Raw genomic sequence first — 23,916 nt, 5'->3', positions numbered from 1 at the left:
TGTACCACATATTTTTTATAAGTACATGCATAAACTCATTCAAACTTCCCACCACCCTGTGAAACAAGTAAGTATTGTGAGCATCATTTCTTTTCACAAAGAGGACACAAGAGCACAGGAGGATGTGTGATTTGACCACAGAATGGTTAAGTATTGGAGATGTAATTGACCCCAAGCCTGGACCACTTCTGGAGCAAAAGAATCAGCATGAAAAGGATTCCACACATCTGACATTTTAGTTAATGCCCAGCATTATCAAGCACTGAATTGTTATTTAGATATTGATCAATCAAATGATTATCTACTTGTTAAGGACATTTGTCAAGAGAAAAAAAAAGAATATATTAGTTCAAACTTCCCCTCAATTTTTTTTTATAATTTTTTTATTTATTTATGATAAGCACACAGTGAGAGAGAGAGAGGCAGAGACACAGGCAGAGGGAGAAGCAGGCTCCATGCACCGGGAGCCCGATGTGGGATTCGATCCCGGGTCTCCAGGATCGCGCCCTGGGCCAAAGGCAGGCGCTAAACCGCTGCGCCACCCAGGGATCCCTCCCCTCAATTTTTTAACAGTTGGTGGTCCCAATCATCTTTCCAAATCGTAATTCCATAAGGCAAGCAAAATCATCTTTGCTGACATTTAAATAATGTTTATCACGGCAGACATACTGAATTTAGAGAGATAAGATGTAGGATAGAGGAGAATGGTATTTGAACATGAGTGTGTCAGTGCACTTGATAATTCTTGGGAACCCAAAAAATAATAGAGGAGCATTCTGCATCTACATTAGTTTATAGTGCTCTTTTGAAGGTTATATTCTTTTTTAAGATTTTATTTGTAAGTAATCTCTACACCCAACATGGGGTTCAAACTCATGACCCCAAGATCAAGAGTTGCACGCTCTTCTGGCTGAGCCAGTCAGGAACTCCATTGGAAGTTGTATTCTGACATGGTGAAAATGGTACTGGGAGTCAGAAGCTCTTCAAATATGGCAAATGAACCAATGGTCTCAGGGCCTCCATGTTAATTGGTAAAATACAGGACTGTGTATGTACGATGATTCTCCCAAGGGCTAGTCCAACTGAGATTTCTTAGATTATTTTTATTTTTCTGACAGAGAGTGAGCAAGCACAAGCCGGGTGGGAGTGAGGGCATGGCAAAGGGAGATCGGGAGAGAGAATCTTAAACAGGTTCCATGCCCAGTGTGGAGCCCAATACGAGGCTCCATCTCATAAACCTGAGATCATGACCTGAGCTGAAATAAGAGTTGGATGTTCAACCAATAGAGCCATTTAGGGCCCCTCCAAGATTCGTATCCCAGCCCTGGGGATCTGGATTTCTATAAAAGACCTCAAGATCAGCCAGCTTTAAGAATTGCTAAATGGTTGGTAGCTCCTCTAGAGTTTGTCTTGCTTTTTATGACTGGAAACAGATTTCAGTATTTTAAATGAATGCAGACTTTCATTAATGTCATATCTTTGTCTTCTCACCAGATTGTTATTCATCCCAATGATTTATTTGATACAGAATTCATAAACAGGTACACAGCCTCCAATTATAACATTGTTTCTATGGGGAAACATGATCCACTTTATGACAACATGATTTATGATATAGTTCCTGGAATATGTTGTGTCAAAAGGCAGTGTCTGTTTGTGCCAAATGTTTACTACTAAATACCTTTCCTCAGACAGATAAAGATATCCCCCAAAAAGCAGTGAGTTAGTTTTCTACATCTCTCCTTAGCTGGGACTCTCAGGTGTTTATATTCCTCCCCTTAGAACAGCTGGCATTTAGATATGCTCTATTTTTAAACAACAGGCTCTAATTTATTGCTTTGCTGTTGTCCAATTAATTGTACACCTCCACCTTTCATACATCTAGGCAGTATTAGATCATTCCTATATCCATCCTATAGAGTTGGAAAAGAACTCATTTTCTGCCACCTTTTATCTATCTAAGCATTAATCCAGGGAAGGGGGTTCTGAAGTTTCTTTGGAGCTCACCTGAAGGTGTCACGGGAGACAGCTGCCTTACTCTTATGTACATAGCAGACTGTCTGTCCTGCTATGTCCATTTGGCTGAAGCTTGTAATGGGAACTCCAGGATAGCGGACATACTGGACCTGGCCATACCGTGGAGGGGAGGTGATGACATAGAGTAGTTCCTCGGGTTTGTCTGTTCCATCCACAGCAAGGAGAGTGGTGGTCGTCAAGAAACCTCGATCACCTTTAGACACCACCAGCGGTTTCACAAGGATGACAATATCACCTGTGTAGCAGAAGAACTTATGGTCAAGACCCAAATTTAAAAAAAAAATGTCCAAGATATAGATAAAAGAAACCAAAGGCAAAACTGCAGAAATAAAAACTAATATGCTATAGAAAGGTTGATATAATTAAGGCTAATAAAAGAATTAGGCAAAACACAGGACCAGTTATGACACAGCGGGGGAAACACATATGGCCAATAAAAATCCAAAAAGATGCTCAATATTATTAATAATCAGTGGAAACACAAATCAAGATGGCAAGAAGTTATAAGCATCTCATAACTCTCTGATCTGCAAAAAATTAGCATCTGATGACAACAAGTGTTGAAGAGGATGTAGAATCTCGCATACAATTCTGGTAGGAATGTAAACTGGCACATGATTTGGCATTATTCTATAAAGAGTAGAATATTCACACACTTCTTGACCCCGAGATTCCACTCCAGCTGTGTGCTAGAGAGAAACATACAGTGACGCCCAGGAGATGGGTACCAGAATGGTCACTACAGCACTACTGTAATTGAAAATGCTGGAGACAACTCTAAAGGTAAATACGTAAACAAACTGTGGTCCAACTGAATTTTATATGGCAGCAAAATGAACTAGAACTATATGCAGCAACACAGATGCAGCTTGTTAACCTTTGCTCTTTGCCTGAGCAAGTCCCAGAAAATAATAAACAAGAGTAAGAATATGAACACAAAATTCAGGATGATGGTTCTCTCTGAAGGATGGGAAAAGCACAGAGGTAGATGTTTATTACTGTCAACATTCCAGTCCTTGAATTGTATGGTGGTGGCACAGGTGTGTATTATGTATTTAAAAGACAGTAAATGAATGAGTGTATGAATTGCTTAAGTGAGTGAAGGAGAAGTGGGTCACATGTGGACTAATGGCACAGTTTTACAAACTAAAAATTATAGTCCAATTTTGTTCACATCATTCATTTAAAAAATAATCGTTAATTCCAATATTGAGTTTCTACTAATAATCTACACTAGATTATTTTGTTGCTTCTCTGTAATACATCAGAGCTCTTAAATATCAATGCAAAAAGAATAAATATCCAAGAGGAAATATGTGTGAAGTAAATGCTGAGCTATTTCTAAATTTAAAAAATACAAATTGTCAATAAAATTTGAGAAGACATTTAGTCCTATGAGGAAACAAAAAAATAAAATATCAAGGAGATACCACTAGACCAGTGGTTCTCAATGAGTGGCAACTTTAGTGCCCTGGGGACATTTGGCATTGTCTGGAGACATTTTTGGTGGTTTTATCTGGGAGTTCCTATAGTCCTCTAATAGCTAGAGGCCAGAGATGCTTCTAAACATTCTATAATGCAAAAGAAAGTCCATTACAACAAAGAATATGAACTATTCTATTTGGGATCTATCCCAAAATATCAATAGTGCTAAGACTGAGAAACTCTGCTTCAGATGATCGAATTGGTCTTTTGGTAGATTATTGGTGCTTTTAACTCAAAATGCTATCCAACTTAAGTACAATGGAGAATCAAAGATCATCCTAACTTTAAATCAAAACCTGAGCCCCAGGGGATCCCTGGGTGGCGCAGTGGTTTGGCGCCTGCCTTTGGCCCAGGGCGCGATCCTGGAGACCCGGGATCGAGTCCCACGTCGGGCTCCCGGTGCATGGAGCCTGCTTCTCCCTCTGCCTGTGTCTCTGCCTCTCTATCTCTCTCTGTGACTATCAAATAAATTTAAAAAAATTAAAAAAAAAAAAAACAAAAAAAATCTGAGCCCCAGATGGGGCTTGCCTCCTGGGAGTCAATACACCAAGGGAGTAAGAGGAATGAACAAAGCTGAGGATTCAAAATCACCCACAGAATGCTTCATCAGGAGCAGAAGATAGATCTGAGAGAGGAAGAGCATCTGGGCTTTCCCTCAATGCAGTTTTTCAGCACTGTGACAGCAGAGTATGGTTCAAGGTCAACTACAAACCATGTCCTTTTAAGCTTCTCTCAAAGAGCTCCACATCATTTTTGCCAGTGTGCAAATCACAAGACATGGAACAATCAGAAGGCCTGATGTTATTCATAATTGCTCTCAAATGGAGATCACCCAAATGCTCAATATTAGGATTATGCTTTAATTATTCAGTGTAGTTTTCTTCAGAGATGACCGACATAAAATTATGCTACAATCTGAGAAGATTCACACTAAGATTTTTTTTTTAAATTCAACATTGTATAGATATAAACCATGATGTAAAAAGGAACAAAGAAGGAATCTGGAACTTCTGAAAATGCTAGTCAGTTTAATATAAGTGTTCACAAATCCTTTTGGAAAAGAATCCCATGTCAGTTGTCACAGAGACTGGCCAGGGGCTCACCAACCTCACTTCCTGGGCACACCACTATAATTTCCACTACCCAGCCGCCCTTAATATCGCTTGGGACTATGATTCAGCCACCCGGATGTGCAGAAGACAGGTGCCTCTAAGCCCAGGCCAGTCATCCTCTTATTTTCCTCTATGTTTCACTTCTGGAGTGACTCCAAGGCCTTCAGAGATGAAGGACCTCTAGTTGGAAAAAATCCCAAGATGGCTATATAGAACAGATATCTCCTCCTCTTCAGTGAATGTTCTGTGCTTAGCCAAGGGCAGTCTATCCTAATACATTAGCTGTCTGCGCTAATATAGGACTTGCTTTACATTTTGCCTGGGGATATATATATATTATTCATGAGAGATGCAGAGAAAGAGGCAGAGACACAGGCAGAGGGGAGAAGCAGACTTCCCGCGGGGAGCCCCATGCGGGACTCAATCCCAGGATCCCGGGATCACGACCTGAGCTGAAGGCAGATGCTCAACCACTGAGCCACCCAGGTGCCCCTGCCTGGACATATGTTGATGATAACCACAGTAGTCTTACTTTTGCAGAAAGTAAGAGGTATGGTATGGTAATAATTAGCTTCTTTAAGGGTCACTTATTATTAGACATCTTCAAGGAAGATATTTTACAACCAGAAACATGCAAATAATAAAATAGTTATTTTAGAGCCCCAAATAAACATCTCCAAATCTATCATGCTGACTGAAATTAAAAAGAGAAATATTCAAAACAATTGTAATTCTATGACACCCTTGATGTAAGAGTTGTACTGCCATTCTGAGCTTCCTGGCAGCAAGGTGAAAAAGGAAGCATTCTGTCAATCAGGGATGCACTGAAGATTCAAGAAAATGCATGGGCCTAGGAATATAGAGATTTTGGGACCATATGGATGAACTAGAAATGAACATACCTTCCTCACATAAACTCCAAGAAAAATTATGGGGCAGTGACAATTGGGCATCAACTGTCCAACTGTTGGTTGTGCTTCCTTCCCAGTATTTTTTTCACCCTCCTCCTTCTACCATTTATATGCTACTGAGGTTCCTGAGTCCTACTATACAAAGGGTCTGCTAATTCAAGAGAAGCTTAGTATCTCCTTGTGTTCTCTCTTGTCCCTAGAAGAGTTGGTATTAGCGCTTTCAAAGTGAAGAGAGCAACGGTCTAACCTTTTTAATGACCACCTTCCTTTTTATGATTTTTAAATTTTAAAATATGTTTTTATTTCTTTGTATTATTATATTGGAAAAGTTTTTCCTCTGAAACTTCGTTTTCAAGTAATATTTCACTTCCTGTGAATAAAATTAGTTATCACATTGATTTGGTAAAATTTTACTTAGAGCAGAAATCCCTGACTCTTTTTTTTTTTTTTTTAGAAATCCCTGACTCTTAAAGCAGCCTGTGCCGCCACATTGTGAGCAAGGCTGGATTTCCAATAGGCTTTCTGAAATACTAAAAACAACAAATAGAATGGGCTATTCTCATGAACCTTACAGCTTCCCGGGAGAACAGGTGGGGAGTCAGAGAAGCAAATCATAAATGATGGAATTTCAGGTACAAAGGATGGAAGGAAGAAAGGCAAAAAGAGAGGGAGATAGAAAGGGAGAAGGAAGGAAGGAAGGAAGGAAGGAAGGAAGGAAGGAAGGAAGGAAGGAAAGGAGTTAGTTGAAATCCTTTGAGTGCTTACATGAGCTCACTTCTGGTTATATAACATAGTCCCAATAAACCTGGTGAGGGATATTTTACCTTTTCCCATATCCTTGATGGTGATGTGACAGTCAAATGCCGGTGATCTGTTGTCACCATCCCAGAGGTAGAAGGTAAAGCTGTCTTGGTCCTGGGAATCCATTGCCCCGGTGTGTGCATATCTCAGCAAGTTCAAATCCACTTCTTCCTGAGTGCACTTCATGCCAGGGTAGAGAGGGACCCAGTCCCTCCCTGTCTGAAAGGTGGCAGAGTTAGTCAGCTGCTCACGGTTTTTTCTTTCCAAGCTATGTTAGTGGACATTTTCCATACCCCCGTAAACCTCCAATATAAGTGATATTTCAGGGAAACTCCAAATGCTTTTTTTTTTTTTTTGCCATTTTACCTTATATTTTTTCCTTTCAAAGAAATAAATTGAAACCAATTAAGACCTTGGGGGAAAAACTACCTTCCACCAAAGGATTTTTGACAGTTCTGTGGCAATTCAACAGCAGTGCTACTTCCAAGGTATTTATCATAAGCAATCATAGCTGATTAAATATTCCAATTAATGAGAGCAGGTGGGTAATCGAGCTGCTGAAATTGATTCTTTAAAAATTAAATATGTTTCATTTGAGGGTTTCCTTTTTTTTTTTAGTTCCTATCATTATATAATTAATCAAACTATTTTTTCAAACTGGCTTATCACTGGACTTATCTGAAATAGATAAAACAAAAACAGAACAGATGTATTGACTCCCGCCACATTTTTCCAGCCTTACTGAAGCTCAAAGAAAATGATCAAAATCCCAATCATTCCCTCTCTGTATGTCTTGAGTCAGCAAAAAATAACTGCAAATATCACATATTATTTTTTTATCAGAATCTTCTAAAAACCAGCTAACATCGACTAACCATATATTCTATATTGAACTTGGGGGCAGCCCGGGTGGCTCAGCAGTTTAGCGCCGCCTTCAGCCCAGGGTGTGATCCTGGAGACCGGGGATGGAGTCCCACGTCAGGCTCCCTGCATGGAGCCTGCTGCTCCCTCTGCTTGTCTCTGTGCCTCTCTCTCTCTCTCTCTCTCTTTCTCTCTCTCTCTCTCTCTGTGTCTCCCATGAATAAATAAATAAAATCTTAAAAAAATATATACTGAACTCAGTGCAGAAATTATGGTGTTCTCAATTTAAAAAGGTTCTTATGCTAGGGGGAACTGACAACTGAGAGTTCTTTATAATAATGATAAATCTCTATTGGATTTATAATTTTTTTTGGTTTTTCTCTGAAGATACAATAGCTTTCCCTAAGAATAGCTCATAAAAGTCATTTGACATAATTCAAGAAGAATGTCATCTTACAAATTTATTCTACGATATTATCTTGTATTTTTCCTTGTTTGGTTTAAGAGACTAAAATAAAAATTTAAATCCTTGTGTTATTTTTCTTTCCTTTGACAGATTATTCCAGACTCCCAGTTCCTGGCAAAAAATGCTCGCCCTCTCCTCCTCTCATTGTGTTACCGCTTCCTTTTAGACCTATTTTATAAAGTTTCCACCTCTTTAAAATTTCTGCTCATCTGATGTTTGTACAGAGGTATTTTCTGCCTCAGTAAGTAAAAGTTAGTTACATTGTAATAATTAAGGTCATTATGTGTTTCTATCATACGACCTATTTGCAGATTTAGTTTTCAAAACAGTCTCTTTCGGGTTTTAAACTGCATAGCCTGCAATTCTATTTAACTTTTTTCTTTAATAATCTTTTCTGAGAAAGTAAATACAAAAGAAGATATCTTTTCCTATCTCTCATCTCCATGCAATTCCCCATTTGCACTCCCAATGCCAGCTCTGACCTAACAAAATCACTTGCAAGCCCCAAAGGAGAAGAAAATAAGAGTCAGACTCAAGGTGGAGCAAAATAAGGAAAGCCAACAAGAACACAAGAACCCTTGAGAAAGTCCAGGAGTCCTAGAATCCTGATTCATTGTCTTGGAGAGATTTGGCAAAGCCCAAGGGAGCTGGGACAGAACTATGTGGTGCCATCCTGGGAACCTGGACCCATCTGGATTTTCACATACCCAAAACACTTTGCTTCCCATGCTACCCAAATGTGTGAGCTCTCACTGCATTTCTGCTTCATTACCCTTTGAAATGAAATAAGGGCACAGCTGTACCTCAATTTAAATCAGTGATTGCTCTTCACTCTGATTCTCTATGGTGCCTACGATCTAAGACAATCAAGCTGTTCCAGGCAGAATGAATCCTCGCTGCTCTTCTAGGACTGTCTCCATTACATTAAAAGTTAAGCATTCAGTCAAATAATCACATTGGGGATGGTTGGTGGTTGTTGTTGCTAGCCTTAATCCATCATTCAAACAAACATTTTGATGGATTACTCAAGGGATCTTTTCAAGTGACTGATCTATAATTTGTGTTGGGCTATTCCTTGGGCATCATGCACACAGTCTGAATCAGACTGGTGAGCACCATTTGTTAAAAGACTATCTTTTCTCCATTCTATTGCCTCTGCTCTTTTGCCAAAGATCTGTTGACTATATTTTTATAACGGTCTACGTCTGGGCTCTCTGTTCTGTTCCACTGATTTAGTTGTCTGTTCTTTCACCGAATCCATGCTAAATTAATGCGACTTGATAGTAAGTCCTATTCCTTTAATTTTTTTTCTCCTTTTTGTTTACTATTTTGTGCATTTTGCCTCTCCATATAAACTTGAGAATCAGATTGTTAATATCCACAACAACAGCTCTGCAAAGTCTGTTTGAAAAAAATTTTTAAGGGATGCCTGGGTGCCTCAGTGGTTGAGGTTTTGATCTCGGAGTCCTGGGATCAAGTCCCACATTAGGCTCCCTGAGGGAAGCCTGCTTTTCCCACTGCCTGTGTCTCTCTCTGTGTATCTCTCATGAATAAATAAATATAATCCTTTAAAAAAAGAAATTTTTAAAAAATCTGGTGATAATTAAGATATCTCCTGGTTCTCATCAGCCATTAGACAATTTGCTTTACCCTCACCAGCCCCTCTCCCAAAAATTTAGGTACAATCCCAGGGGAGCAGGAACAACAAAGAACCCTAATATTGGTCGAATTTGGCCTGAGTTGAGTAAGAAAATTTAGAATGGTGTGAATTCACCTCAAACTAACAAAATTAAATTTTCTACCTCTGGGCAAAATACAGCTATTAGAGGATAGATTCAGTTATAGAAGTCAGTGTATCAAGAAAATTTATACCTGCTACATGAGTTTTGAAAAGTAAAAGTAAAAAGGCTACTAACCTTAAGTTGAAGTTGCCCATTTTGTGGAAGCCTTTCAAATAAATAGTAAATCTTCTCCCTGGGTGAGTCTTTATCTATGGCTGAAAGAACAGCACTAGAAATAATTCGAGTTTCACCCATTTTCATTGTAATTTCAGCCTTCCTGTAAAAAGGAAGATGTCTAGTTTGATAGGATGGTCATTCACAATGACTATTACAGTTCTGACTCTTCAACAATTACAAAAACTTACTTAAAGAAATTCAGTGGCTTAGCCACTGGTGTCCTGGTACCCTTTATGAAATACCATTTGAATCTGGAGATTCTTAGGCAATACATGGCCCTCTACATTATTCTTCCTTGCCCTGGTAACACTTCTAGGTAGCAAGCATTCTCTTCACAGTGACTGATCTTTCCCAAGTGTTACAGCTGCCAGGTTTGCGCCTGGCATCCTGACGACAAAGCTGGGATGAGTAGCTGCTGCTTCTACCATAAATGCTGCTACTATGACTTTGCAGTTCCTCTATGCTGCTACTCCTTTCCCAGCCAATAGAGCCATTTTCCTTGGTCTAACCAAGGTGGGGAAGGGATTTCTTTCCACCGGTTTCTAGCCTTCAGTTTTGGTCACCACACATGGCCAAATGCTGTCTAACTGGACAGCTTGGTTTCTGATAAAAACTGGTGAAGTTTCCTTGGGATGCAGATAATGAAGGACATTTAAGTAGCATCAACTGGCATTCCAATAACCTTCCATGCTCCTGTTGACGAGTCAGAGCCCAGGCACATCAGCTGTAACCTCTTTTACCTGGTGACTTTATTGCCTCTCCAGGACTGACATCTTCCCTGGCAGTAGAGGGTGATTTTTGCCCACCTCATTCCTAGAGAATACTAATCCCATTACTCTAGAAGGTTAATGAATCAGTTGACTGGATGACTATGGAGATTAGTGGTGCCATTAATAGAACCAGATTAATCAAAACAGGAAGGAAGCCAATGTGAGGAAGAAGATAAGGAGTCTGGGAGGAGGGAAAGTGTCAGAATGAGATAACAGAGGGGCCAAAGGAGAAGAAAGTATGTCATAGTCTGACTTATGTTGAAAGAGACTGTGGGACAAGGACTATGGTGAAGGTAATTTATTTGGGAAGTGATCCCAGGAAGCAAGAGAGAGAAGTGAGGAACGAGACAGAGGCAGAAGGAATAAGGTAACAAAAGGTGCTTTTACTACTATGGCACTCAATGCTGCTGGGGATCTTTTGAAGAATCATATAGAATATGCTTCAAATTGTGCTTCTGAAGGATGGGAGTGCAGGACATTTATTTATCTCATAGGTTGGGAGCTACCATCAGAGTGTCTTCTGCTGTTTCTGGACATGAGCCAAATGGGTCAGTGCTACTTCAGAGAAAGCCCTAAGCCACACAAGAAGGGGAGCGATGCACTGAGGCACTGGTAATGGAACCCTGAGAGTGTGCATGGTGTGTTCGACAAGAGCAATTACAATCAGAGGGGGGACTAAGGGAGCATGACTCAGAGAACCAAAAGCATCTACCATAGCATCAAAAGGAATACCAAAGAAAAGGTGTCAAAATCTAACAGGGACCAGCAAGGTAAGATGAACCATTCAATTCCGTAGGAAGGTCAAAGGTAATGTTTAAGGGAGTAGTTTTAATAAAGTGGGGAAGGTTGGGCAGAAATGGATGAAGCACAAGCTATTCCTCCAAATAGTTTGGCACTAAAATAAATGAGGAACTGGGTCATCTTTGTGGTTTTAGAATGAGAATACCTGTTAATAATGGTAATAACTAGCACTTAGGAGTGCTTTCTGTATATTAGCCAGTCTTTCAAGTGCTTTTACATATTTTAATTCATTTAACCCCTGCAAAGACCCTATGAAGAGGATACTGTTATACTCTCCACTAACAAATAAGTTGATTAAAAGGTAGAGAGAGGTGAAGTGACATTTTCAAGGCCACACAACTGGTTAGCGGCTGAACCAAGGCAGTCTGGCTCCAGAATCTGCTCTCTTCACCACTAACTATGTCCCTTGTCTTGTTAACAGAAGGAATGAGAAGGCAGGGACTAGAGATCTAAGAGAAGAAAATCATGGAGCACATTCTGGGAGGAGGCAAGAGGTGATCTACCCAAGGACACACGTGGAAACGGAAGAAGAAGCAATAGAACTTCCCCTCTATAGGAGAGAGGGAAAAAAGAAAAGAAAGAAAAAGAGGGGATCTGGAAACAGAGCAAAGGAGATTTGGTGATTCTGTAGATAAAACTATGTCAGGCAGTTTAATAGCAAGAGCATAGCAAGAAACAGGAGATCAGAGTTGAGTAAGTGCCCCATTATGTGACCTGTCTGGTCTCAGTTTTCTCAGTAAGGATAACAACACTTATTTCCCATAATTTTAGTGGAAATTTAAGGAAATATCTGTAAAAGGATTCAAAACAGTGTCTGTCACAGAGTGAGCACTTAATAGACACCAGTTTGCACTTCTCTCCCTTCCTCTTAGATACAGTGAGGTCATCAGAAAGAGGTTACTTAATACTGCAATACTCTTCATAGTTTCATTTTACAAATCATGGTCATACCAGTCCAACATTCTAACTAGACAATAGAAAGTAGAGCAGAAAGCAGAACCTGCTGCACCTTTTTTGTGGAACTGATGTCTGTGATGCAACCCTCCAAAAAACTATCATCAGTATTTCGCATACTGGTGGCCCATGAGAAATGGCAGGATCAAAAGGGACTTGTTTGTGTCCTCTTTCCTGCAAAGTAGAGGAGGCTTTGGGGGTTTACACACTTTCAGGAAGCTGTTGGCTCCCTGATAAAAACTCAGACTGTCTGCTCAATGCCTATCACTGCTGTGCCATTGAATACAGATATGAAGCAGTCAAAAAGGTCCCAAGAAGCAGACACATCTCTGCACCTAGCACCAGAGAGCTGGGCCTTCTCAAGGTTTACCCTCATATAGATATGTACAGTTGCCAGTAATAAGAGAAATAGCTGGAGCTACAGAAATATAACTGGAAGACTCTGCACTCTCTGATCAAGGTGATCATCTAGAGAGGGAGACACTGAGATGATCTGCAATTAATATTAGCTCAGAATTTTTAAAAGATCATATGAGTGATCATTTTGCTATCAGGTAGCAAGGTAGTACCAATCCATAAGGAACACAGAGGAGTGGTGGATCATGAAATACCAAGATGATGAAAGAAATGACATTTATATGTTTCCCTCAGCCACTTTTAGTTAAAAGTTTGTTTCAAATCCACAGGGAGGACTGTCTGCAGTTAATATTATCACACTTTAGTTAAGTCTATACATCTATTACACTTTGGTGTGTGTGTACACATGTGTTTACTCAGTACACTATTCATTCCACACAGAAGGTTGAGTCATTCTTAATTATTTAAAGCTAACTGGAATTTTTAAAGGAAAATCGAATAATTAAAGGGTGAATTTAACAACTGCTAAGGAGTTGTTACATTAACTACCATTTGTACCAAAAGTTCTAGGTGCCTGAGCAGGTGGGACAAGTTGTGATAGACAGGAACTGTCAAAGACTTGTTTCTCTCTGGAAGACACATATTACATTTGTACCTAGTCTTCCGGACCACAGAATTTTCTAGAACATCTGAAAGGGACTCTTTTCGGGTAGCTTACTTGCTCAGCATTGGTTTCTCATCATTAACTGGGGTGATCTCTACTGAAATGGTTTTTAATATCTTATGTTTCCCATCTGACAACTGGATTGTAAAGTCATCAGCAAGAGTCTCTGAGTCATCATGCACATACATCAACTTCATTCCTGGAAGAAGGGGAAAAAAGAGAGAAAGTAAATCTTTCTTATGATTAAACCATTCCAAAACACACTTAATCTTTTAATTTACAAGGTATTGGTATCAGCAAGAGTTCACTAATCAGTGTAATAGGATAAAATTAAACTTTTATGAAGCAAGACTAGCCTTTTAATTTTTAAAAATTCATATTTAAATACTTTAGTATTTGATAAGGATCTTATTTAGAAATCAGTGAGGAAAGCATATATTATTTAATAAACTGTAAGAGAACAGTGGTTCATTACTTGGGGAAAATTATAGTTTGATACCTACTTCAAGCCAATAACCAAAATAAATTCTAGATGAATCAAAACTTAAATATAAAACTACTTTTTAAAAACCAAACAGCATTCATATGAAAATGTAAGAGACCCAGAATAGCCAAAACAATCTTGAAAAAGAACAAAGTTGGAGACTCACATTTCCCATTTTCAAAACTTACTACAAAACTACAGTAATCAAGACAATGTGGAACTGGCATAGAATAGATATAGACTAATCTAACAGAAAAGAGTCCACAAATGAATCCCTACATTACATGCAACTTATTCTCATCAAGGGTACAAAAACTATTCAAGGGGGAAAAAGTGGCCTTTTCAAATAAATCATGCTGGGACAACTAAAAAGCCACAGGCAATAGAATGAAGTTGGATCTCTACCTCACATTACATACAAAAATGAACTCCAAATGGATAATAGACCTAAATATGAGAGCTAAACCAGAAAAACTGTTGGAAGAAAACATAAGAGTAAATCTTTTGTGACTCTGAGTTAGGCAATGGTTTCTAGATAAGACACCAAAAGCACAAGTGACCAAAACAAAACCAAAAAAGGCAGATAATTTAGATCTCATCAAAATTAAAATGACACTATCAAGAAAGCAAAACAACAGCCCACAGCACTGGAGAAAACATTTACAAATCATATACCTGATAAGGGAGGGTCTAGTATCCCAAATATATGAAGAACTCTTATAACTCAGTGATTAAAAAAACAACGCAATTATAAAATTGGCAAAAGATTTGAGTAGACCTTTTTCCAAAGAAGATATAAGAACATAGACAAATAGCCAATAAACTCATGAAAAGATACCGAACACTATTAGCTATTAGGGAAATGAAATCAAAATCACAATGAGATACTATCTCACACCCACTGGAATGGCTATCATAAAAAGATAGATAGTAACAAACATTGGTGAGGATACAGAGAAATTGGAACTCTCTTACATTACTGGTAGAAATGTTAACTGATGCCACTAATTTGGAAAACAGTCTAGCAGTTCCTCAAAATATTAAACATAGAGTTATCATATGACCCAGCAGTTTTACTCCTAGATACAGACCTAAGAGAAATGTAAGTATATACCCATACAAAAATGTATACATGAAGGTTAACAGCAAAAACAGAATAGACCCAAATATCCATCAACTGATGAATGGATTAAATAAATGCGGTATGTCCATACAATGAAATATTATTTAGCAGTAACAAGGAATGGCACAGTAGTGACTCATGCTGCAATGTGAATGAATCTTGAAAACATTATGTTAAATAAAAGAGACCCTTATAAAAGGTCATATATTCTATTTATATGATTCTGAAATGTCAGAATAAACAAATCTATAAGATAAAAAATAGGTTACTGGTTGCCAAGGGTTGATGAAGAAAAGGATGAGAATAACTGCTAATGAGTATAGTATTTCTTTTGGGGGATGATAAAAGTGTTCTCTAAATGATCATGATGATGAACATCTAAAAGAACCTCTGAATTGTAGACTTTAAATGGGTGGGTATTATGGCATGTGAATTATATCTCAATAAAGATGTTTTAAAATATTTGGAAGAAAACACAAGTAAATATCTTATTTCTGAATGTAGAACATCTTCCTAATACAAAAACAAAAAAAAAGGAAAGAAAAATAATGATGAATTACACCACTCATAATTTATGAGTTCTGTACTTAAGACTATGAATTAAAAGGCAAATAAAATAGAGAAAAACTTATCTGTAACATGTGACAAAAAAATGAAACATTAATATTTAATCAACTCATAAGTTGATATAAATCAATGGAAAAATGAGAAAAGGACATTATCAAGCAATTTACAAAAGGTGAAACATAGATGGTCAATAAATACAAAAGTTTGGTAAATCTTACTCATAATCTAAAAATTTCAAATTAAGATAACAGTGAGAGACTGTTATTTACTACCAAACATGCAAAAGTTTTAAAAAATATCCTCTCTTGATTAGGAAAATAGGCATGCTCATGTATATCATGCAATGGCAATTTTCCCCTAAAAATATTATAAATGGTCACCTTTTTTTTACCAAGTAATTTCATTATAAAAACTTATGCTAAAAAATTCTAAGAGATATGGTCTAAGATTTATATTACAAAAACATATGTAAAATATGTTTATGTATAACATGTAATATCAAGAAATGAAAAGCTATCTGCACATTTAAAAATAGAAGATACATAAAATTACAGTGTAGTTCTCCTATACAATGAAAAGCTAGTTATCACAAACCATCTTTTCAATTAGCATTTAAAAGGTAAGAGGTTTATTATAGTTGATAAGAAAAAAACCGATTACATAATGTGGTGGCAGTTTTATAAGTTCTGTATGTTTGGCATGGGAGGATGTATGTGAGAATATATTAAAGTTTTTTAAAATATGTAACCATAAATGAATCAAAAATAAAATGAAGACAAAAATCTAATCTCTGAGAATGTCACCAAGCTATTGACCAAAGTATTAATTTATGTAAACCATTCATTTTTTCTTCAAAATCATTGTATATTGCAAACTTTACCAATATGCATGCTTATTAACCAAATAATACAATATTTAAATAATAATAACCAATTAAAAGCAGGCTTTGTTGAGAGTAAAATTTGATTATTCATTTTCCTTTGCCAAATTTGAAAAAAAATAACCACTGTAAAAACATATTGTATTATTTGATACACACGGTTGTTGATTTGGTAATATCATCTCTTAAGCCCCAGAATTTCTTTCTTTGCAATTGATAAAAACTGAGAAATATATGAATTAACTTTTCAAATTCAAACGTGCCAGGACACTGTACAACTATTGCAAAATAAACTTTGGGGCAGAGCGCTTGCCCTGGCTGGGGAATGGAAAAATTTAAAAAGTGCTGAACCAGTGCTGGATGGAGCCAGCATGGGAAAGAGATGGTCTGGAAAGCGTGGTGTAGGGGGAGGCTCCATTGGGAGGTCAGAAGTTACCTGGTTCTGAAGGCATGGTGTGTTGGTTAGCCTAGGAAACAGGGTTCAGATTGGGGAAACAATATGTGAAGGCAGGAAGGAGAGTGAGAGTAGGCAGTGATGCTAGAACCACCCTTTTCTCCTACATCTAAAAGTATGTTTATATTTGGAAAATGGGATAAAATTGATTTTTTAAAAAGAGTAATTAAAAAATAATTCAGGCTGCTATTCCAATGTGTCACTTCCTTAAAGAACAAATTATCTCCACAGAGAATAATGAGCTATTATATGTGGTTCTATATTTGTTTCAAACATAGAAATTTTGGCCGACAAATCTCTTCAAATTTAGGTTCCATGATCTCAGTAGTTTTAAAAAGGAATTTTTTATTACGACATGAAAAAGTTGGAGCTAAAATACCCAAAATCACAAATGCACAAATGTCATTTTCTTTAAAGATTTATTTATTTCCTTGAGAGAGAGGGAGAGCATGAGCAGGGGAAGGGGTAGAGGGAGAGGAAAGAGAGAATCTCAAGCCAACTCCCCACTGAGCATAGAGCCCAATGTAGGGCGCAATCCCACAACCACAAGATCATGACCTGAGCCAAAATCAAGGGTCAGACACTTAACTGACTGAGCCATCCAGGTGCCCCACAAATATCATTTTTAGTGATGCTCCCAAAGTGAAAGAAAACATATCTCCTTTTCAACTACCCACTATCTCTGAGGCTTCATGCCCTATATTAACCCAGAGCCCAGAGAAAACCCTTGAGGGATAAATGAATAAAGCAGTTGAATGCTATTTCTTCACTTCCTATATATAAGATTTATTATTATCTTTTATGGACTACATTATTAAATCAATAACAATAAATGAATATAAATAGAACATAATCTACCATTCTTGAGAAGTTCCAAGGAAAAGTTCTGAACAAGTTCGTGCTTCTGGTCAGGGTTGACAGACTGCTTATTTTGAGGAAAGTCTTTGCTAAGCACCCTGTTGATGAGGAGGCCATGGCGTGGTTTATGAGTGATGCTGAACAGCAAGGGGTCTTTGGGAACATCCAGATCAGCTGCATTGATGGTGGAGGATTCCAGTTCTTTCATCTGACCCTCACACACCTGAGCAAAAGCAAGTCAGAAAGTCAGTTGTGTAGAACTAAAATTTGTCTTTCTTTTAGCAAATTGCTCAAAAGAAATAAGTTTAAGATATCCTACTGCAAATTTTCTCTGAAATTTGTGTGTAATGAGTCATAAAAAGAAATAGCTTGTTTAACATGAGCTTAGAAGAAAAGGATAAATCTATTAATCTCTCTCATGTTTTCTCTGAAGATTTCAAAGCAGTTTATTCATTACCATTAAGGACAAAACACACACACACACACACACACACACACACACCTTTTTTCCTGATAATTCAAAAGTCAGGGGAAAAGCAATCAAAAGAATGCTTGCTTTCTGGAAGTCAAGAGTTCAACTGTAAAACTAAATGTAGACCCTTCACCTTCAGATCCTAATCTGTTATTTTAACTTCCTGAACCATGTTGCTTTCACAATTCTCATTTCTGCATTAGAAATGGTACGAATGTGTGTTCTGTGCACCAGGGGTATTTTATGTTTCTATTTTTTTGCCATTGCAGGAAAACCTTCTGTATTTCAATTATAATCAACAACAATTGAGAAGGATGCTTCTGGATACATAATAGTGTTCAGTTTAATTCTGGGTCCCACACCTCTCCCCAGTCCTTATGCCTCAATTTTCCTGAAATAACTCCTCCCACCCCTATCCCCCACCTCAGGTTTTATAATCCTTTAAGGACAAAGAGAACTGACTATTTTCATTTCGGGTGGGATCTAGCCATTTATAACTTGACATGGTACTTAACTGTCTCAATATTTTTCTCATGGCAAGAATAAAGAGAACAAAGAAACACTTGTTTCCTCTTTTGAAACATAGCAAGATCTAAACAATCAGAGTGTATACACTTAACAGATGCTTATCGGTAATCTGCAATGCACTGGGTCTCATGCTGTGGGGAATAAGAAGATTCTAAAGAATCAAAGTCAGATGAAACCATGAAGGCCTGTCCATCAATAATTATAATGCAAGGAAGAAAATTATTTAGGGCTACTAAATATAGATAAACAAGAAGTGCAAAAGGGTGGAGAAGACCAGAGATGTCTTCATGGTAGAGTGGGCATGTAGCCTTAAAGGATACATATGGTTTAGATTTGTGAAAATGCCCTTTCTCTGCAGCCTCTCTTACTGAGACAGCCTTCCTGCTACCAGTGTCTAGTGAAGTGAAGAAGAATCACTTGCCATTCTGATACTTGGGCTAAAATGATGCTGGTTTTCTTGTATCTTAGTCCTTACTGAGGACTAAGATGGCATCATAATTTAATGTGCAATGATGTAATTGTGAAATCATCTTTGATGGTGACTTGCCTTTTTCTCCAAGAATTTTAATAAAGCAACCTAAAATATGGTCTAATACCCCTTTTTCAATCAAGCTTAGGACTTGGGCTCACTATATATATGGCTTTCTTATTTAGAAAATGGTAAATTACTTTACAATATAACTGGGATATTTCATTGGAAAAATTGGGATTCTTTTTTGCACAATGAATCTATTGAGATCACAAATAAAAGGTTTAGATCAATATACACAAAATGCAGCAACTCACTAGAAGAGCAGTTTGAAATGGATTATAATATCTTAAACTAAAACCTCATCGTTTTTTGCAAGTTGCAGCCCAACTTGATGGAAGCTCAACTGTCTACAAGAAATACACTTTTCCCCAAAAAAGCAAGCTAAATATGACTATTTTTAAAAATCATTTAAAGATGAAAGCCAGCTCTGCCAGTAATACATGGGCCTCCATATTTGTTACTCTTCAATAGCTTCCCTAATGAGTGAACAGGTAATATAAGTACGATTACTTTCCAAGAAGAGCAAGGGACAATTTCCCAGTGGCCTAATTATTTCAGAAACTCCAACTCTTGATAGATAGGTGACAACAGAGGTAGGTATAGAAGACTCATTGTAGAGTTTTTCCTCTCTCTCGTAATTACTGAAGTGCTCTCTAGAGAAACTCATGTGCCAACAGAAGAGGAAGTATAGGAGCTGGCTCTTAAATCTCTTCATGAGATGACTCTCATATACCATGAAGAGATAGTAGAAAATTCAGATCAAATGAAGTCTTTTGTATTTAGAATTTGATAATTTTTAGTGACAAATAAGACTAGATAATGGTTTCAAAATAGATAATATTTGCTTTGGTAAATGTCCGAAAAAAGATGCCCAACATAACAGCAATAATACAAACAGTACCTATTTATTAAGGGTCTAGTATGTGCCTGACGACCTTGAGCATCATAGGTACCCCTTAAGGATTTGATACACAGTTTGCAGATAAGGAAACAGAAAGATAGAGAGAAATAATTTATCCAGGACCCTACAACCAGTAAATGGCAGCACCCAAGTCCCTCTTACTCCAAAGCCTATGCTGATCCATTTAACCAAGATTTGTGGTACACATGTCTGAATTAAATAATCATATGTAAAAAATAGAATTGTTTTAAAAGATTATTATGCTGATATGAAAAGGTTTCCAATATATTTAAATAGATTTTTTAAAAAAGATTTTACTTATTTATTCATGAGACACACAGAAAGACAGTAAGGCAGAGACAAAACACAGGCAGAGGGAGAAGCAGGCTCCATGCAGGGAGCCTGATGTGGGACTCGATCCCGGGACTCCAGGATCACGCCCTGGGCTGAAGGCAGGCGCTAAATCACTGAGCCACCCACGGATTCGCTAATTAGATTTTTAAAAAGCAGAATAGTAGGCATAATATGATCCCTGATTTATAAGTAAATACAGAAAAATTGCATATATATTATACACACACACATACACACAAATCACTGGCATGTGCACAAGTTATTTTTGAAGAATTACTAAAACTCAATCAATGGGAGTGGCTGTAGGTAGAGGCTACAGAAGAGAGAGACTGTCATATTTCATTGCATATGTTTTTCACTATTCTAACTTGTATGACCATATATTTTTATTATTATACTTTTATTTTATTTTATTTTATACTTTATTTATTTATTCAGGAGAGAGAGAGGCAGACACAGGCAGAGGGAGAAGCAGGCTCCATGCAAGGAGCCCGTCATGGGACTCAATCCCAGGTCTCCAGGATCAGGCTCTGGGGCTGAAGGCGGGGCTAAGCCGCTGAGCCACCCAGGCTGCCCATATTATTATATTTTTAAAGACAGTATAAAAATAGCTTTTAGAAAACAGCTACATAAAAATATGCTTTAATACATGTGAATTAGGACAACAGGTGTTATCTGAGAAGTGATATCATGGCCATTTTAACTATCTGAATTTTTAAATAAAACAAACATCATAGAAAGATAGCTTTAAAACTACATAAAAAAATGATTCAAATTGTATTTTTTCATTCCATATATCTTTATAAACAGCTATATAACGGGGTGCCCAGGTGGTTTCTTGCTTTCAGGTCAGGCCCTGATCTCAGGGTAGTGAGATGGAGCCCTGTGTCAGGCTCCAAGCTCAGCAGAGTCTGATTGAGGATTCTCTCCCTGCCTCTCTCTCTGCCTCTTCCACTCATATTCTCTCTCTCTCTCCTTTTCTAGCAAAGTAAATAAATCTTTTAAAAAGTAGCTATATAAAAATATGCCTTATATATGTGAATTAAGAGTCCTTATCATTATAGCATTGGTTAAGAGGCCATGCTATGGAATCAAACTGCCTGGGTGCAAATCCCCTATATACCATTCCCTATATGCCACTTATTTCCAAGTTCTGTGATCTTGGGCCAATAAATTAACCTCATTGTGCCTCATTTTTTTTAGCTACTAAAAGGCAATAATAATAATACCATCATCCTAAAAACCTTATAAGTATTAAAAACAAGCACATGTAAAGGACTTGAAATAGTACCTACAACCTAGTAAGTACTCCATCCTATATATATGCAACTTAATTGCATCCATGCAATTCTATATGTTAGCACTTATAATCATACCATCATTATTAGATAATATTTTTCAAGTAATTGCATTATATAATATAGGTTACTGCTCTCCCCATTCCTTATCAACTTAATGTATTAAGTGCAAAATAAAATCAGAAAATGATAAAAAAATAAATGGAAAATTCTGTTATCTTTCTTACAGTAATATTCTGCACTACAAAGTCAGGAGCTTCATCATTCATGGGGTTGATTATAATGTAAAATGGTATCTCCAAGGAGCGTTGCTTCCCATCTGTGACATACACCATGAACTGGTCAGCCGTCGGTTCCATCCTTAGATGCCTAGCCTGCACATAGTTAATGTGCAAAGCCTTCATGGCTCTCCACGGGAACGAAGCTAGAGCACATCAACAGGGAGCAGGTAAATAAGAAAAACATTTTTTTCCCAAGCAACTGGCTCTTAATCCTTAACCCAATAGCCTATTTCTCAGAAAAGCAAATAAGAGATCATCACGGCTGACTTCAGAATTAGCTATCAGGAGCTGCTATAATGTCTGTCAGCCATCAACATAAAAACAGATATCCATAAACCATAAGGAAGGAATAAAATTTGCATGGAGAACAGAAGGCCGATAACTGCTAAGCAGGATGTGTAGGGACTTCATGACTGTTCTTTATATAGTTGGAACGAATGTAAGAGAGACCTTCCCTTGATTAAAACCACTGCTCCTATATGAAGAGTTCTTATAATACTTGAATAAGAAAGAGACTATCTCTTTCATGTAAAGGCAAAACAAGAGTCAGTCAATCACTTGCCTAATTGATGTCAAGCAACAGGTTGGATTGAGTGGAATTAGCTGTTTTGGTATTTTGACATTACGTTAAATCAAAAGAGAAAAATGCTCTAGGTTGAGCATTAGGACGCAGGCCAAATTGCATACCTTTAATGCAATAAATCTCTTCTCCCAGGTTTACTGAGATATAACTGACATATGACATTGTAAGTTTAAGTTTTACAATGTCATGATTTGATATACACATACTATAAAATGTTACCACAATAAGTTTAGTTAACACATCATTCACTTCATGTGATTACCATTTTGTTGTTGTCGTAGTGAGAACATTAAAACTCTACTTTCAAATCAACTTTCAAGTATACAATAGAGTATTAACTATAGTCACCATGCTGTACCTCAAATCCCTGGATTTTACATAAATTTGTACCTTTTAACCAACATCTCTCCATTTCCCCCACCCTTCAGCCCCTGGTAACCACTATTCTACTGTTTCTTTGAGTTTAATGGTCTTAGATTCCACATATAAGTGAGATCATATGGTATTTGTCTTTCCCTAATGTATTTCACTTAGCATAATGCCCACAAGGTCCATGTGTGTTGTTGAGAATGACAGGATTTCCTTCTTGTTGCGGCAGAATACTATTCTATTATGTGTTTAGATCACATTTTCTTTAAAAAAAAGATTTTATTTATTTATTCATGAGAGATAGAGAGAGAGGCAGAGACACAGGCAGAGGGAGAAGAAGGCTCCATGCAGGGAGCCCGACGTGGGACTCGATCCCAGGTCTACAGGATCAGGCCCTGGGCTGAAGGCAGTGCTAAACCGCTGAGCCACTTGGGCTGCCCCAAGATCACATTTTCTTTATCCATTCATCCATCACTGATCACTTAGGTTGTTTTCATGTGTTGGCTATTGTGAATAATGTTGCAATGAACATGGCAGTATAGATATCTCTTTGATACCCCATTTTCATTTCATTTGGATATATACCCAGAAATGGAATTGCTGGATCACATGGCAGTTCCATTCTTAATTTTTTGAGAAATCTCCATAGTGGCTGTACTAATTTACATTCCTACCAACAGTGCACAGGTGTTACCTTTCTCCACATCCTCACCAGCATTTGTTATCTCTTGTCTTTTTGATAAAAGCTATTCTAACAGGTGGGAGGTGACGTCTCATTGTGGTTTAGACTGACATTTCCCTGATGATGAGTGATGCTGAGCACATTTTCGCATACTTGTTTGCCATTTGTCTGTCTTCTTCGGAGAGATGTCTATTCAATTCTTCTGCCCATTTTAAAATCAGATTATTTGGGCTCCTTTGCTATTGAGTTGCCTGAGTACCTTATACATTTTAGGCATAAATCCCTTATCAGATATATGGCTTGCAAATATTTTCTCCCATTCTGCATGTTGCCTTTCCATTTTGTTGAATGTTTCTTTTGCTCTGCAGAAGTC

The 23,916-nt window shown here is 37.5% G+C and overlaps 1 protein-coding gene across 8 annotated transcripts in view; it reads right to left on the bottom strand.

Moving 5' to 3' along the window:
- Positions 1-23,916, bottom strand: part of FREM1 (FRAS1 related extracellular matrix 1) — a 165,193-nt gene that overhangs the window by 51,443 nt on the left and 89,834 nt on the right. For 6 of the 8 annotated variants that reach the window (XM_055302120.1, XM_055302121.1, XM_055302122.1 and 3 more), the window contains exons 19-24: positions 21,856-22,052; positions 17,544-17,766; positions 13,232-13,376; positions 9,590-9,731; positions 6,370-6,565; positions 2,008-2,272 (exon numbers count right to left, since the gene is read on the bottom strand). In XM_055302120.1, the coding sequence (XP_055158095.1) occupies positions 2,008-2,272; positions 6,370-6,565; positions 9,590-9,731; positions 13,232-13,376; positions 17,544-17,766; positions 21,856-22,052 (1,168 nt within the window). Of the gene's footprint in view, positions 1-2,007; positions 2,273-6,369; positions 6,566-9,589; positions 9,732-13,231; positions 13,377-17,543; positions 17,767-21,855; positions 22,053-23,916 lie in introns of those variants that run through there. The other 2 variants (XM_055302119.1, XM_055302123.1) reach the window with 2 other exon arrangements.

Source organism: Nyctereutes procyonoides, unplaced genomic scaffold (assembly GCF_905146905.1).
Source record: "Nyctereutes procyonoides isolate TBG_1078 unplaced genomic scaffold, NYPRO_anot_genome, whole genome shotgun sequence".
Classification (NCBI taxonomy): Eukaryota; Metazoa; Chordata; class Mammalia; order Carnivora; family Canidae; genus Nyctereutes; species Nyctereutes procyonoides.
Note: the sequence above shows the minus strand (reverse complement) of the source record. Positions and strands in the feature narration are given on the sequence as shown.